This window comes from Salarias fasciatus, chromosome 3, assembly GCF_902148845.1.
Source record: "Salarias fasciatus chromosome 3, fSalaFa1.1, whole genome shotgun sequence".
Taxonomy (NCBI): Eukaryota; Metazoa; Chordata; class Actinopteri; order Blenniiformes; family Blenniidae; genus Salarias; species Salarias fasciatus.
Window position 1 is genome coordinate 4,262,181 of NC_043747.1, and position 18,047 is coordinate 4,280,227.

General features: G+C 52.2%; 1 protein-coding gene across 1 annotated transcript; it reads right to left on the bottom strand.

Annotated features, from left to right (window-relative positions):
• Positions 1-692: 692 nt before the first annotated feature.
• Positions 693-15,637, bottom strand: irs4b (insulin receptor substrate 4b). The gene is given in 6 exon segments (XM_030087750.1): positions 693-3,550; positions 11,187-11,482; positions 11,484-12,775; positions 12,777-12,977; positions 12,979-13,959; positions 13,961-15,637. Coding segments are annotated over 6 exon segments (4,119 nt in total). The 5' UTR covers positions 15,305-15,637; the 3' UTR covers positions 693-3,545.
• Positions 15,638-18,047: the final 2,410 nt, after the last annotated feature.

Below are 18,047 nucleotides of genomic sequence, written 5' to 3' on the forward strand. Positions count from 1 at the left end.
CGGGAGCATAAGAAAAGGATATAATTAAAAGAGCGGATGGACAGGAGCATAACAATGACGACATTTTCAAAGCTTTAGCATCAAAATTTATTGAGAAAGAAAAATAGAAAAATTGCCGCTTATGTGTTTTGTTTACTTCCGGGAGACGTCTTTCGTCACAGCCCCCCGTCCAATCAGAACGCTTCACTGCCCCCAGCGTCAGTGAGGATTTAATCTTTCGTTTTTCACATGTAAAAAGCAAACCTTTAAAGTATAATTCAGAATTACTGAATTAAACACAAAAAACACTAACCACACTATGTTTCAGTCGTTTCAGCCTGAGTAGTATTATATTACCTTTTGAATCCATTGAGCTGCTTTACTTTTCATTTTAACCGTTATCTTTATTAATCTGTGTGTGTAATTTCATCCTTTTTTGAATAGTTTTAAAACAGTGATTTCTTCTCATAACAGTTGATCATAAAAGGTGTGTTTTAATGAAACAGGACACACAGACGGCTCGGACCACGCTCCTTACATGAACACATTTTTATTGCAATAGCTCTATCGAAAGCAAAAAAGTTTTGATAAATATAAACACTATGCCGATGCTCAAATCGCCTCAGAGCGCCCCTGCGACCCCCCCTCCGCGAGAAAACAACAGACAAGGAGGGAAAGGAAAGAAAACAAAAAAAAAAGAGAGAGGGGGGCACCTGCCAAGGCGTCAATCATAACATGAAAAAGCGACAACTTGAGTTTTTTTTCCTTATTTACACAAGGAGAATTTCCATTTTTCCAACACAGTTTTATCTTTTTTTAATCATATATAGGATGTATGTCGCTGAAAAATAATGCACATACGAAGGATACACACCTCCACAGTATTTCTTTTTTAACTCTTTCCTATAAAGCTAATGAACAACAGCATTCAACTGGGTGGGTGGGTGGATGGGGGGGAGATGGGAAAGCAGGGTAGAATTTGCTTCTTCTTTTTTTTTTTTTTTTTAACTTTTGCCCCACCCCGATACCTCTGAGGAGAACAAACAAAAATAAAAACACGCCCGTTAGCAGCGCAGCTAAAACATCCTCTGCAGCATTTTTCCCAACCGTATTACTACACAGCAGCGAATAAACTGTAATATAGTTACAAAAAAATAAACATTAGGCAGGTTGGAACCCATTTCTTTATACAAATAACTGCAAAAATGCCTATGTACTCTTAAAAAAAACTACCCTCGCCGCCGAGTCTCTCCAGTAGCCACCAAACCAAGATGGTTCTTTTGTTTCTTTCTCTTCTCTGTAAACTAGAATACAAAATAAATCAGAAAAGACTTAAGGAAAAGAAGGTGGTGGGGGGAAATAAAAGCTTGCATAATGATGCAGTACCCTCTGGAGCGAGTGTGTGTGTGTGTGTGTGTGTGTGAGGACTGGTTTGAGGTTGAACTGTTGCCACATAAACACAGATTCTGTGTAAAAATCAAGTCAAAATGAGTTGAAAAGGGGGAAAACATGATTTCAAGAAAAGCTTTAAATAAATTAATGGGGGCGATTTAAAAGAAGAAGAAGAAGAAGAAGAAGAAATCCCCCGCCGTCTACAGTTCCTCTACCGCAGCTTCAGAAAAGCAACACGATGCTGAAGCGATGAAGGTCTGGGGGGGGAAAACATCATCCTCAGCTTTAAAACTAAAGCCGATCATCCCTCACAGCGCGGTGGGACCAGTGGTTTCCATCAATACTCTGAAGCGGTCACTTCCTGGACAGTTATGTAAAGACAGGCCGCTCGTGACCTTTGACCCATTCCAAAGAGAACACTGCGGGTTCCACCAGCTGTGAGCGCCGCCGCGTCCAGAAACACAAGACACGGGTGTAATGGACGCAGCAGTGTGTGTGTGTGTGTGTGTGTGTGTGTGTGTGGCTCAGGTTACTGGAAACCTGTGCACGTCACGGGGACCTGCTGCCGTCGGGGCCTCCAGAGAGAGTGTGTGTGTGTGTGACATCCCGGACGTCATCAGGAGCCCCCGGCGGAGGCAGAGGGCAGGCAGGGGTTACCCTGTGTGTGTGTGTGTGTGTGTGTGCATGAGAACAAGAGACGCCGCATGACCGAGACATGCGTCTCTCATGACGTACATATCGGCCTCTGTGTGTGTGTGTGTGTGTGTGTGTGTGTGTGTGTGTGTGTGTGGTCTGGATCGTACATATGAGGTAAAACGAAACACTGAACTAAGGGTTTTATTCTGAAAGCGAGGCCAGACGTTTGTTTCCCTTTTCCTCCTTCAGTCCGATTAAAGCAGAGTTTATCAGAAGGGATGAATATTATCGGCTCCTCGTCGATTTCTGCCGAGAATCATTTAAACATTTTTTTTTTTTTTTCCTGTCTTGAAGGACTTCTGCACTTCAGTGCAGCTTGTTTTGCACATCGTCGCCTGATTGTCACGAGCCTGAAGGAATCCGTCTCCTCAGCTTCTATCGATCACCTGAACTCAGATCCGTTCCCTCAGGTATGAGGAAGATCTCCTGTTACTCATCACTGTTATTCATCCAGGATCTGTTAACTCCGAAGCATTTCATGCTTCAGTCTCAACCTCCTGGGAGCATTAAAGAGATGTAATGTTTAGAAATCTCGGCATGTTTTGGCACACATCGAAGGTCGAGCTTCCATTAATATAACATTCAATACATTTGTCACATACAGTTTTTGGGGTATTTAAATTTTAGAAAATGGAATTATTTTGTGATTAGAAGCTGCATGAGCCACTTGAGTAGAGAAGAGAATCTGATTGTAAAGGCCGACCGGTTTCAGCTTTCAGTTCACATTATAAAGTGGGACGACTTGATAAAACCACGTCAGATTCCTGTTTTCAGTCTTTATTGGGTCAAAACTAACCAGCCTCAGCGTTCTCATCAAACTCTTCGCAAGAAAGCTCGTTTTTTTTTTATTTACCCAAAACGCTAAAGTAAGTCACCTGCAGTACCCTGCTCCCCCCCGCAGTACCGTCAGTCAGAGGAGGAGCAGTGAAATGTACCGGACCGTCTGAGCAAATAAATAACACTGAACCGTGAGGCTGAGCCCGGCTCGTACCGAGGAGGGAGGGGGCTGAAATCACACACGGGGGGCTTAAAACAAAAGAAAGGGGAAAGTTTCTGTACCATAATGCCTTGGGTTAAATCTTCCCTTTGTCGGTTCTGTTCTCTTCAGACGAGCAGCAGAAGCGTCTGGAGCTGCTGTGGAGACCGAGGAGGGGGCAGCAGCACGATGGGGGGGGGGGGGGGGCGGGGTTATTATTTCTTTTTTTTTTAAAAGTACCGAAAACAACTGGATGAGATATGAGTATAAAACACAAAAAAAAAATAAAACATGAAAAACACTTAAAAAAAAAAGAAAAAAAAAAGAATTAGACTGCAAGCATTCTTCTTGTCGTGTTGTTGTTTGTTGTCCAGGAAGGAGCAGCCGAGGTCAGAGGTCACCGGTGCGGGGCGGGAGCGGGCCGAAGGTCACAGGTGGAGTCGAGAGCCACGAGCAGAGAGATGAAGAGGAGGAGGAGGAAGAGGAGGAGGTCCTCCGGCGCTCAGTCTGGAAAGGAGGAGACGATCAGTGAGCAATTAAAAATTTAAATAAACTGTACACAAACACATTTAAATGCAGATTTTCAAAATAAAATGTTAAATTCGGTGTTTTTGTTTTTATTTTTTGATTCTGCGTTCCCTCTGGAGCCACAGTGCCGTCAGTGCTGGACGGATGGGGACAGCTTCCTGTCTCTGGTAACGATTCCAGCATCGATCTGGTCCAGAGGCTCTTATTTTCTCAGAACCGGTCAGTTTGAGTCACGCGGCGGCGGCGGGTGGAGCTGCGCCGCCGCTCACTGCTCCCCGGAGCGGAGGGAAATGTTTGTCTGGTAAATAAGTGAGCGTGGGCCGCTGGACTTTGGAGCGTGCTCGCTGCCAGCACACACACACACACACACGCGGTGGCATCGCGCCCTGCTATGGTGGCCCGGCGACCCCGGATGACCCCGCGTGGCGACGGCCGCCGTCCAGCTGGGTGATTCCACAGAGCGAGGCTTTGTCCCGCGCCACAATGGCCGAGCGGCGTGCCACAATACACAGGCTGTGACGGGGGGCGCTGCTGGAATGCTGTGTGTGAGGGACACACACACACACACACACACACACACACACGATATGATGATATTGACATGTTGGTAGTTAAAAAAGTCATTTTGGGGATTTCCAAGTGATTAAACTCCATTTTTAACTCATCAGTTCAAAACAGGACGATTCCCAAACAACAGCCGAAGTCAAACCGATTCGCAAATGACACACCTGCTTCTCTTCTCCCACAATTCCACAAAATTCCCCAGAAAATATCCAATCAATAAGCTGGAGAAGGACGGAGTCAGAGGAGTTGTTCTGAACGGGGTAAGAAGCTTTCTGGAGGACAGGAAACACTTTGAGAAGATGGAGACTGTTACTGTGAGGCGTCCCCCAGGGCTCAGTGTTGGGACCCACATTGTTTATTCTGGACGTCAATGAAATCTGTAAAGTTTCTGATACGGTGAAATTTCGACAACAAAACTTGCTGGAAAGCTCAAATGAAGCTAATCCAGAACAAAATATCCAGAATCCTCTCAGTCCTGGACGAAGCTCAGTCCTTACTAGACCAGAAGTCCCTCTAGATCCTGTATAATTCACTGATCCTAGCAGATCTAACTTCCTGCCCGGAGGTGTAGGGAAATATTTATGCTAGTTCACTGAAAAGACTCGTTTCATTGCAAACAACAGCCATAAGAATTGTGCACGGTGCTGTCTTTCAGGAACATACAAATCCACTCTTCTCACAATCAAAAACTTAAAAACTCATGGATCTTGAGTTTAAAACTCTTCAAATTATTCCTAAAAGAAAGAACAACTTATTCCCTGGTAGACCAACCATTTAAAACTCAGTTTGTGTGTCAAAAATTGTGGCGTAAAAATCTAGAATAAGGTATGAGTTCAGACTAAACCATTAAAAAAGAGACAGAAAGCGATTATTTGGAGGTTCTGCCTGACTACCAGACCCCGGCTCTGCTGTGGTTACCATCCAACCTGGCATCGCTCTTCTGTGACTAAACACTAGTTACGAGCTGAACAGGACCGGACAGGCCCACCGGGGCTCGCCGGTTAGCATGCTAACTCCAGCTAGCCTAGCCTCCCTGGACTCCAGCCGTCTTGGCGCCCATTCGTCCGTTGTGTTTGGAGGCACTTGGCGGCGTTGGGAAGCCTTTCCCGCTGAGCTGCTGGAACCTGCGGCGGCTGAACGGACGGCTGAGCCGAAGAAATGTGTGTGTGTGTTGTGTGTGTATGTGTGTGTGCAGAGAGAAGCTTCTGGGAGGCTCACAGGCCTTCATTTAGCCATAACTGCACAATGTGATTAGGAGCAAACTTCCTCAGTCATTATACTGACACTACAGCAATCTGACTGGGTGAGAGAGAGAGAGAGAGTGTGTGTGTGTGTGTGTGTGTGTGTGTGTGTGTGTGTGTGTGTGTGTGTGTGGAGGAGGGGGAGTGTGAGGTCTCTGGGTTTGCAGTTGGAGCGTGAACTTTGATCAAAACAGCCCCGTTCAGACACGAGTCTGAACGACCCCGGATGACCCCGGTCAAACACACGCCGTCTCCGGGCGGACCGACCCAACACCTGCGCTGAGCTGGTCCGAGCCGGCGGGGACGTAGCGGCCGCAGGTGAAAGGCATCGTGGGAGCGCACGGCCAGGGTGACACGCCGTCCCGACAGGGAATGGTGCGACAGCTGCGTCGGCGGACGGATCCAGGAGCGGGACGAGCGCCGCGGGAATCTGATCAGGCGCTCAAAATGGCTCCGTTCGCTCGCCAAGTGTCAGAATCAGCACCCGAGAAGCATCCGCCACACATCCACGCACTCCTCCTCACTCCTGGAGGGGGGGTTCGAGTTGAGGGAAGACTTCATTCAGCTATAATCAACACCAAATCACAATCACATATCTATTTTTGTGAATTTTGACTGTTTGAGATTTGTCCCTTTTTTTTGAATTTGTGGCGGTCAAAAGGTCACCAGAAGCCACAATCGGGGGAGTGCATGTGTGGAGACACCTGATGCACGCAGAGCGCACGTTTACACACACACACACACACACACGCACACACTCGGACTTTGGCTGATAGAGTTATCAAATGTCACATTCCAGGAAGTGGAGGAGAGCTGCTGGTTAAACTGCAGCTTTATCACCGATGTGAGTCTGACGGAGGCAGAAAGTCGCGAAAAGAAAGAAGACGGAGGAAAAAACAAAAAACACAGAGTGTCTAAATGTTTGGTCTTCTGGTCTAGATCAGCGTTTATCAACTGGTGGGCCGTGGACCCATCGCAGGTCGCAGGTCAAAAACTGTTATGAAGAAAAATCCTGTCGGTCAATTCACACTCCGAACAGCAGGGGGCGATGATCCCCTGTAATGCAGGTCGACACTACAGAAGAAGACCTGCTATGTTTAGGTTTGCAGATTGAGGATGGAGAAACGGCGTGGATTATATGAACTCTGGACGGCAGGAGCCCAAACCACGTCCCCCAGAGAGCAGCTCCACCCGACGGTCCAGGGCCAACACGCCCGGGGTCAGGGGTCAACGTCAGCGTTCAGCTCTACCTCCTGGCTGCTGCAGGACGCCTTGCTAAAAGGAGCTGCCAGTCGTACTAGCAACAAAAAAGCTAAAGTGCTCTGTGTGCATGCTGGATGTTAATCATCCTAACATCTGTGGCCGAACAGATCAGGCTATTTGAGGTGGGGGGGGGGGGGCTGCACGCACCACCCTGCTGCTGGTGGTGGTGAGGGGTGTGTGTGTGTGTGTGTGTGAGTGGGGGGGGGTCCCGTTACGAGCGTGCCTCAGTGCGGCCCATAAATTCATGTCGGTCTGGAAATAGACCTGTAAATATAGAAGGGCAGGCCTCGTACCGTCCGCCCGCACATCTTACTCCCCTGTCCGGTAACCCTGCCCCATCCCCCCCCAAAGCCGCCTCGGTCGAGCTGCGAAAAGGGCAGGTTCCCAGAGCGCTGGCTACGCTTTAACTACAACCTTTGGACACCTGACAAACGAGACGTGGTGGTGGTGGGAGGGGGGCAGCAGAATAATGACCAGAAAGCATGGCTGCAGTGCTCAGAAACCTCAGGAACACGAGTATGCGTTCACTAAAAAGTAGAAAGATGATCAATCCTGACGTGGCTCTACCTCCGTCCGCCGTCTGGCTCTACAGACGTACGGAATATAGAAACGGCGTCTCGGCGCCTCCAGCCCGCTGCTCCCTTCAGGTTAATGTGTCATTTCTGACTGTATGCGCTTTAATGTTTGACGAGCTGCTCAGTGAATAGTTTACATAATACCTCATGACTTTAGGACGCCAAACGAGTATGGCGGCGGCGGCAGCGGGGGAAGAAGTTGCTGCTGTGGATCAGGGCTCGGCAATACAGCCATAAAGATCTCACAGTAACTTCTCCTCCACAGACATTAAACAGTCTGACGTCCACGCTTGGACAGACAACTCCAACAGCCAATAATGATGAGGGTCGCTCTGCCTTGAACCAATCACGTGGCTGGAATAGAGCCTGCCGACGTTTGTACAGCTGGAGCCGTGACCCTCAGCGGTCCAGCATGGCGCCTCCATCTCCCCTCCGCCATGCTGGAAGACGAGGAATAAAGTCCCGCTAGCTTAATGCTAACTTGTACTGGAAAACCCATTGACATGCTAACAGTTAGCATGACAGTCATGGAACTTGCTGGAACAAATTGAACTGAGCAACATTTCACTGACTAAATACAAAACACAAACGCTTATTATTTCATTAGCATCAGGCAGATATTCCCCTCACTCAGAAGAAAAAGAACAACAATGAAAAACTCTGAAAACCGTCATTATTCTACAATACACAAACAGGAAGTAGCTACAGAAGCCTAAGAGGATTTGCACTATTCAAAACAATGACACCAATAGTTTCACTTTTACTGCAAATGAATATCAGCTGTAAATATTGGTTATTGACCTCCTTGACTGCTGATAATCAGTATCGGCCCTGAAAGAACCACATTGGCCTGTCTGTAGGATTGAGAGTTGGAGGTTTCCATATCTCCGTCTTCCATATCCCAACATGTTGATTTTGTCCTGATTACTAAGTTAAAACAATGTTTTGTTTTTAGTTTTTTTTAATTCCCAGACCATCGGAACTGTGAGAAACCGCCATGTCTGTGCACAGAACGTGAAAACACGCAGCAGCTGTGTTATTTACAACTATTTCAACTTTATAAACAAGCTGAAGCTCCAGACGGGAGCATGAGACAAACAACTGCTCAGCAGCCGTCGTGGAGGGCCGGATCCAGACGTCCAGGTGTGGATCTGGAGACCTGGATCACCCGGTGACCACGTTCAGGAACCATCTCCACCCCTCGTCTGGACTGAAAACACCCAGAGCTCCCGGTTCCACAAAGTTCACACACACTGCTGAGCAGCTGGGTGAAAGCTGCCCCCCCCCCCCCCCCCAGCCCCGCCCCCCCTCCTCTGGGTCAAGGATCCAGGTGTGTCTTCGTGGGTTCAACGCCAGCAGCTGGGAGGAAGTGCATTCCTGAGCGCTGACGCCGCGCTTCCTCCCGGCGCCGCCGTGCGCCTTGACACGCCACCGCCGCGCTCGACGCGCCACATCAAAGGCCCGCCTGTCATGACTCAGCGCGCGCACACACACACACACACGTACACACGTACACACACTCTGATGCCGACCGCGGACCTCACTGACCGTCTCAGACCGGTGCTACTTTAAAGACACCTGCTCAGTTACTGTCTCGCTCTAAAAACCTTCATCTCTGTGTAAAACCTCAGAGTGAAGACAGATGTTTGCATCTACTGTACTTCCTGCACAGCGGAGGAAAAACACGGCCAAGTGGGAGGCGGAGCACATCTGGATTCAAGGAGCATGAGACCGCTGCTGAGTTGCGGATGGCAAAGCGGACAGAAGATCAATTAATCAGTAACTACCTGAGCGATCAACAACCACGAGAGTGACTCAGGACTTTATTCCTCCACCTCCTTCGCTCCCAGCCCAGCTGACTGTGACAGAGAAACGTAATCCCCGGACAGGACAGCAACTCAAGGACAGACGATGTAACGTCTCAATCCAGCAGTTCAGATGTTTCACTGCGACTGTTTTAATCAGTGTAACCCTAAACAAAAACATATAATTTCATATCTCAATAATTGTTCTCTAAATGGTGATGTGTCCGGTAACTTAAATGCTTTTTTCCTCTAAGTTTCACCACAAATACAATTCCAGGTCAGAGTTGTGAACAAACTGCAACGCCAGCACTTCCACGACCCAGCAGCTGCGCAACATAAACATCTGAATTCTGCAGACCGATGCTGAAATAAAGCGTCATGCATTGAGAAACTCCATGTTTGTGGAGTTTAATCAGCTGCCAAAGTGATTCTGGTTCAGAGAGAAACTGGAGGGGGTCAGAGCAGTGAGATGACCACAATAAAACCCAGATGTTTTACTGCAACTGAACAGTCATGAAGGAAAAGGTGGAATCTTCACAGTGAGCCAGACGACACCCTGGCGCAGCACACAGGGAAACGTCTCCTTCAAGCTGCAGCTGTGACTCAGCGGTCTGCAGTCGGCTCACGGGCCGGACTGGACGCTCTGGAGTCCCGGGTTCGGTCCACAGACCGTACGTTTGACACAGCTGTAGCCTGAAGCGACCTGGCAGAGTGAGATTAAACATTAGCAGGTGGAACTTCCTCCTCTTGCTGAGCGTCTCTGAGGACAGGACGGTCTTCTCTTCACCACTTCTGTGGAGCCTTCAAGTTTATTTTGTGCAGCTGGTGGTTTAAACAAAGTTCCTGTGTGGCCGTTTGTCACTTTACTGAGGGAAAATATTAAATATGAAATATACTGAGAGGCTATCCACTCTTTCTGCTGCATATATTTCTTTAATTGTGGTTTAAATTCTTCTGTCAAGTTTCATCTTTCAGCAGAATTTAACTTACAATGACTTAATGGTGGTTTGTACCAATTTATCTTAATATACGATATGAGTCGCACGACAAGCCAGACAAATAAAAATAGACTTAAGGGTAAATTAAAAAGAAAACATACTATCTATATTCCTTCTGACATATAAAACACATTTATTTTCTTTAATTTATGGGACATATATAATATCAGTATTCATTTAACAAATAATCACTTTAGATGATTTGTTTTTAGAATGAAGAAGAGGAATTAGTACTTTTACTATCATAAGTTAGTTGTTTGAGGGTCGGTCCCCCCCCCCCCCCCCCCCCCCCCCCCAGTATTTGAAAGTAATCACATTTACTGTTCCACTCTCTGATCAGAGCCCTGATCCTTGTGGAAATATTGAGAAACGCATGTTTTTGTTTTACCTTTCAGTAAATCCCAGCAACTAAACTTCCAGAATATAATCTGCTGGCTTCTCACTGCAGTAGATTTCCCGGTTCTCTCTCAACAGAAACCGTAGCTGAACTCAACGTGAAGGAAGCCGAGGAGGACCGAGCTCCTGCTGGGTCGGTTCGGGTTCAGAACAGACAGATTTGGATTCTCAAGAAGATGCTGGAGAGTGTCTCCAGTGACGGGATGACAGCGAACGCCTCGCCTTGACTCAAACTCCCACGACATCGCTTCGCTCTGCACACAAAGAAAACAGCAGCACGTGCACGCACACGCGCACACACAAAGATGGGAAGTCGGGGCTTTTGGAGCATTCGGTCCACACTCGACCTGGGTGACCCCCGGTTCACTGGGCGGGCGACCCGTCTCCCGGCCTGCCAGCACGCCGCACGCCGCGCTCAGACCTCCACATGAACTGTATTTTTAGAGGAAACGTCTGGCAGCGGCGCCGCTTCAGCCTCGAAGCTCAAGGCGGCCTCGTCGAGATCAGACGCCCGATTCCAAATGCATTCAAGAAAGCTAAAAATAGCGCACGGCGCTCGGGGTTATTTTGGATTTCAGTGAGGAAAGGATGTCTTTAACGCCGACTCTCCCTCCTGCTCACACACAGCAGCTCGTGCTCGTGCACAACACGAGCAAAGCATGGCTTCAACAGGAACGCCAGGAAAGACGACAGTCTGAACCGCCGTCCACCTGAACACCCCCCCCCACACACACACACACACACACACACACAGACGAGGTGCAGGGACTCACCCTTGGTCGTGGTGACGCCGTCTGATTTGGTGAAGTCTATACTGGCGTAGGCTCCGTTCTCTGGAAGAGGCACCGTCCCGCCGGGCGCCACGCTCCCGCCGCCGCCGCCGGGCGCGGCGCCCGTGCTACTCCCGTCTTCTCTCAGCTCCAAGGCAATGTAGTTGAGGCCGTTCTGGTAGCCGACAGACATGTTCCTGCACATCCTGCCGGCGGCGGCGGCGGCCCCTGAGGAGGAGGGGGAGGGTCCTGAGGTTCTGGAGGCCGGGCCCGGCTCCGCGGTTCTGGCCGGGGCGTCCCCCGCCCCCCTCCACCGACATCCACACACTGTCAAAAGATGCCGAACTGGCCCACCTGGAAGCCTGACCCTCCGTCAGGTACGACCCGCCCGGCGCCGCGGGGTTGGACAGCGTGGGGTGGGTGGCCGACGAGGGCGGGCCCCCGCCCCCGCCGGAGGGGGTGGAGTTGGAGGAGGACGTGGACGAGAAGGTCTCCGAGCTGTGTCTCCTCCTGCCTTGGGGGTCGGCTCGCACCACTTTGGGCTCGGGCAGGTGGGCGGGCGCCCTGCCGGCGCCCGGGGAGGGGAGGGGCGGGGACATGGAGGCGGCGGCGGAGGGGGCGTGGCCGTAGGGCCCCTCCAGCACGCAGAGGTGCTGCAGCATGGCCGTGGGGCTGGTCTGTGTCCTCTCGCCTCTGCTGAGGTTGAACGTCATGTCCGTGTAGTCGTCCCCGATCGACCTCCAGTGACCCCCGGCCTGGACTCCGGGGGGGGCCAGCACCCCAGGGTTGCTGGCCAGGGGTCGTATGTAGCTGGGGGGGTTCCAGGGGGCCACCAGGCTGGGCCGGGGGGACTGGCTTTTACCCCGACACTGAGCGCCGTCCTGCTGGTCCGCCCCCACCTCAACGCTCATGTAGTCTTGATGGATCTGGGCCTGGGGGGGCGAGTGGCAGCCGTCGCCGGGGCCCAGGGGGGGCGCTTCGTCCGGGGCGGAGGCGGGGTAGGCGGGCGGCTGCTGTTGGAGGGGGTAGTGATCGCCAAACTCGATGTTGATGTACTCCCCGGGGCTGGAGGGGCCCTCGCACGACACGCTGGTGGGGGGGGCCGGAGCCGAGGCGTCCGCCGGCGCCGCGGCGGGTTCGCCGACCCGCAGCGGGCCGTGAAAGCTCCGCCGGCCCAGGGGGAGGCGGTTGGGCCTCACGACCCGCCGGTCGGCCATGGCGGCGGTGGTGTGGTGGGCTCCGTAAGGCGGCGGCGGGTGTGACGGGGTGGAGGCGCTGCTTCCCCCCCCACCCCTCTTCTCAGGTGTCGACAGTGAAGCCGTGGCGACTGACGAGTAGACGGGTTTGGCGGGGGAACTCATGGGGACGTACTCCCCGAACTCCTTGTCGTCCCTCTCCCTGGTGGGGGCCTTGTAGGAGCGGGGGAGGGAGAAGTACGGGCTGTAGGATTTCGGGGTGCCCTCCGGCGTGCCGGGCATGTAGTACCCATGGTTCCCTTCGTTTGAGAGCTTGCGCCCGCCGCTGCTGCTGCTGTAAGACATGTCCATGTACTCCCCGTTCTCAGGTCTCTCCGCTATGTGAGGGACGGGCGAGGGCCTGCACCGGGGAGGGGGAGCCGCCGCCGCCGCCGGGGAGCATCATCATGTAGCCATGAGCGTCTGTGGAGGACTGCGCCTGGAGCTGCGGGGGGTGGTGGTGAGCCGACCGGGCGGCCAGAGCCGGACTGTGGAACTGGGGGGAATGAGACACGTGGTGGGGGTAAGAGCTGGGTTGCATAGGCATGTAATCGGGGGGGGGTGTCCCGCGGCGACGCGGCCACGCCGCACATCATGGGCATGTAGCCGCTGTCCTCCTTGGCGGCGGCGGAGGAGGAGGAGGAGGAGGACGTGGCAAGGGGGGGCCGCTCGGCGCCGGCCTCCGTCCGGGACAGCGTGGAGGGACGGCTCTGCTGGCTGTGCTCGGAGCAGGAGCTGTAGTCCGACCGGAGGGAGGAGGAGGAGGAGGACGGCCCGCCGCGGAACAGCCCGCCGCCGAACGGCAGCGCCACGTCCGAGCCCTCGTCCAGGGAGAAGTTGGTCTGGGTCATCTTCTGGTACACCGTCACCCCGCAGCTGCCGGTCGCCCCGCCGGACGGCCTGGAGAAGGAGTGAGTTCTCCTCCGCAGCGACGACGAGGAGGAGAAGCGCTCGTCCTCGGCGGCGAGCGCGCTCTCGTCCCGCGGCGTGTCGCCGCCGCTGTTGTTGCCGGAGCCGGCGCCGAACACCTCCCGGCTCCAGCCCATGGCCATGTAGTCGTTCAGGCAGTGCTCCTCTCTGATGGGCGGCGTGTTGCCCAGCGAGTCGGGCGTGTTGCTGCGCACCCTGAAGTAGCGGAAGTCTCCGGGGCTGGAGCCGTACTCGTCCGAGGAGTTGAAGCCGCCGTCGGACGGGGAGCCGCAGATGGAGGCACTTGACGGGCGGGTGAGGGTGTCGGACACGGAGCCGTGGCCGCTGCTGGAGGACACGCTGACGGGGCTGGTGGTGGAGGGGAAGTGCGACACCGGCAGCGAGGCGGAGCGGGCGTGGTAGGTGGAGGACGTCCCCGGGACGGCTCTGACGTAGCGCCCGCCGCCCGTGTTCGTGCCGGCGTTCCCCGTCGCCACGCCGCTCCCGCCGGCGCCGCCGCTGTCCTGCCGGCCGTGGTGCGGGCGGGTGGAGTTGAGGTGGACCAGGCTCCCGGTGGTGGAGCGGAAGGGGCGGTTCATCGTCCCCTCCCCCTCGCTGGAGGTGCGGAAGCGGGTAGCCGCTGGCCCCGGAGCTCTTGCTGGAGGGCGGCGTGCCCACCACCGACTCCGTCCTCGACCGCCGCTGCAGCCCGGTCTGGCTCGGCGGCAGGTTCCCCAGGTGCCGCCGCGTCGTGATGAACGACATGGGGTTCGAGCCCGAGGACTGGCTCTTGCTCCTCGGCCTGAACTCGGCAAACGCTTTCAGGGCCTTCATGGTTTCCAGGATGGTCTCGTGCATGTTCTGGGCTACCACCGAGTCGTCCACCTGCATCCAGATCTCCCCCGGCCCGATGGAGGAGGAGCGGCCCACCTCGATGAAGAAGAAGCTCTCCGAGTGTCCGCAGCGCCGGATGTTCATCAGCTGGAGGTTGACGCAGGGCGTCTCGGAGTTCAGCTTCACCAGGTGGATGGTCTTGGTGGAGAGGCAGAGCCGGTACACGCCCGTCAGGTTCTTGCTCTGACCCAGGCCTTTGGGCTTCACGTTCACCTGCCACACCTCCTTGAAGACAGTACCGGGGGTGACCGTACCGTAGCCGTCGTCCAGGTCGTCGGAGTCCACGTGACCTTTCTTGCCCTCGCTCATCAGCTCGCTGACCGCCACGTACCAGTCCTCCTGCTCCTGCTCGTTCTCCGCCACGATGGCGAAGTACTCGTCCTTGGTGTACAGCGCGATGAGGTGCTTGTTTTTGGAGTCGGCTCTCTTGTTGACGGTGAAGCACTGGTAGAGGTAAATGACCCGTTTGGGTGGAGAGGGGGCCACGGCCCCTCCGCCCGCCGGTGCCGTGGCCGCCGCGGCGGCAGCAGCGGAGCGCAGGCTGCTCCGGAACTTCTTCTCGCTGTCATAGTACTCCAGGCGGCTCGGCCCCAGCTGGCTGGCGGCCCGCAGCACGAAGAACCGCTTGTGTCCGTGTTTCTGCTTCCTCAGGTAACCGCACTTGCGAATATCATCCACAGCGTCCGAGGGATTGGCGACGCTGACGGCCGCGTACACATGGCCGCCGCCGCCGCTGCCGGTGCCGCCGGTGCTGCTGCTGCCGCTAGCGGCTGCGTCCTCCACCGAGAGTCCCGTACCGGACGACGAGGACGAGGCTTTCCTGCCCGGGGACTCAGCGATGCTCTCCCCGGAAAGCTGCTGCTGCTGCTGCGGGTGATGCGGATGGTGGAGGTGGTTGGAGGGCGGTAAATGCTGGAAACGAGAGCCGCCTCCGCCTCCTCCTCCACCTCCTCCGCCGCCGCCGATATTAATTAACGGGGAAGGGGGTTCCCCGGCTGAGCCGTCTCCGTTAGCGGCCGCAGCTTTAGTCTCCACCATCAGCATCGCCGCCTTGCCCTCCTGGTAATTCGCGAAGTTCGCCATGGAGAAAACAGTCAGAGGTCACTGGACTAGCGGGCTAATCCGGCGGACCCAGACCCCATTCTTGTTTTGGGAGACGAGCTCCCGAGTCCGGCTAGGCCAGCTAACGTTGACTCGCACGGCTCGGCTCTGCAGTCCTCACCTACCGGCTTTGTTACTCCGTCAAAAGAAACGAGCGTCTCTGTCCCTCCGGCGGCGGCGCGGATACTCCAGGCCGGGCTTTCTTCACGAGATAAAGCCGACCGTGCGCACCATGACCACGTTCAGCCGTGTTTCTATAATCGGGAGGCTCCGGCTAGCAGCGTTAGCATTCGCTCCCTTCTCCTCCTGTACACATCTCTTCAGGCCACGGCACAAACAACACATGACCCTCTGCGTCACCCAGCGGCTGGGCGGGGCCACGGCCCAAATCCGGACTCTGATTGGCCCGTCACTTTGATCGACAGCCTGTCGGAAATATACCGACCAATCAGCGTGAGACATTAGAACTCGTATCAATAGCGTTGACCAATCGTGTTGCGTAGAGGTTACTGATGTTTAAAAATAGGCGGTGACTTGATAGGGTTACGCTGGCTGTACAGTTTTATCTATTTCTTACAAGTAGAAAGTGTGAAGATCACCGCGTTACTAACGCTAGACATGAGCTGCAACAACTTCTTACTTCTACTTCTTAACATTTAATCCTGAATTGTTTTACTTGTCACATCATATATTGAATTTAATTTAATTTAATTTAATTTAATTTAATTTAATTTAATTTATTTCATTATGCTATTTAATTGTGCTTTTATCCTCGTAATCTGATATGTTAAAATATTTAGTTTAAATTGAATATTTTTGTATTCCCTTTCGTCACTTCATCTCATCAAAACAATTGAGAAGATTATAGTTGATATATATTCAGTTTATGTATTTGCTTTTGCTACCTCATGCACATGTAATTCCACCTTGACACAACATTCATCTGTTGAAAAAGACATAAGTGACAGATTTGATACAGGATAGAACTCGCTGTGTCACTGATAGTAGCTCAATTTTATGGACATGGGTGGAACTTGGTGAATCTATCACAGAAGGATCAATATTAAAGTACAATATACAGTACATGGAAAAAGGGGCAGCAGTGATTCTCTCAATCCTAGAGAGCGTAATGAAGGAGCGGCCCCCGCCCAGGGGAGCGATCACCCTGCAGAGAATGCCCCACTCGGCTTCTCAAGCCTCTACTACACTTTGCATGCAGCAATCTGCTGGAGCGTTTCACCCCAAACACCTTTCAGCATCATGAGTGGGGTCACATGGACGGCAGCTGGTGCGGGACCACCTGTCTGACTCTGAGCGAGTCCCTGGAAGAACCCGGGAGTCATTTATGACTGACGCAACTCAACCTTGTCTGTGGACATAACAGTGATAAAAGCAGAAAATCTTAAAATAATCATGTTTCAACTTCCAGATATGACACGACAGGCCCAGCTGCAGCAAATGGGACTTTTTATTTCTTATTCAGTGTTTTAATTATTATTTTCCTGAACTAATTGAAGGACGTGTGTTCGATCCCACCACCGTCTCACCTCAGCGATGTTATTCACCGCCCACATAATTCCATCTAACGGAATTAACCAGCACACTTCTTGGAAATGGTCTTTCATATGAAACTGTAATTTGATTACAGCTGAGCGGAGCTGACCAGGAGGTGGAGACAGGTCTTTGTCTCTTTATCCAAAGCTCTTAATCTTGAAAACAAAGCCTGTTTTGGGGAATATATTTGTAGTAAAGTGAGTAGAAGTGTCTGTTTTGGTCATAGAGGTAGTGGATTTGTGTTAATGGAGAGGAGCATGTGATCCGGGAGAGTTTGAGCTCATCCTCATCCTCATCCTCAGTCAGGTGCTTTGGTAAAGCATCCTGTCTTGAGCTCCTTTCCTTCATCTCTCCAGCCTTCCGCTCTGGAAAACCAAGCCAGCCGAGGCCTGTGGCTTCGGGCAGCCCAACTCTTCCCGGGGGAGGCGTCAGCCGCCGTGCTCCTGCTAGCCCGGCGCCCGGCGCACCGTGCCCCCTCAACCTTTTCATCTGCTGCTCCACCGACAGCTGAGCGGGTCAGCTGTTCAATCCCTGCTTCACCTTTAGCACTGTTCCTCTGAAATTCACTCTCTGCAGAATCCGCCAGTGTGACTCTGAAGGGTTTTCATCAGCAGATTCAAAAACTCATCATCTGAATTACAAATGGACAAGCATTTGTTATTTTCATCATACATTAAGAAAAAATTCTGTTTGTTTATTTGCTCTACATCCACTGGTTTAGCTTTGAGGACCAGAAATATGATAATATTAGAAAAATCAAACAGATATTGCATTTCCAGAATATTTGAGTCCATCAGGATTTTTGTCATCTTTCCTCATACAGGCTGATGTTTTCCTGAAAGATAAAAAAATAAATAAATAAATAAGTAAAGGACTTTTGGTGAATAATATCATTATTACAAATTTTTATGTACAAAATCTTCCCCATCAGGGCCCAAAAATGATCTCTATTTGCCACCTAAATGCATAAAGAAGGTCAAATAAGCTCTGTTTTTTAATATCAGAAAACACATTGTCATGATTCCCTTGTTTACTTTTTAGTATGATGATATAAACGCTCAGGTTTTTTTTTTTTTATTGTTTATGTTCTATTTGCTCATTTGTTCAGTATGTTCCTTTGATCTTTCCTCTTCCTTCGGATGAGACGCTCTGCCTCCACACAGCCCCCTCT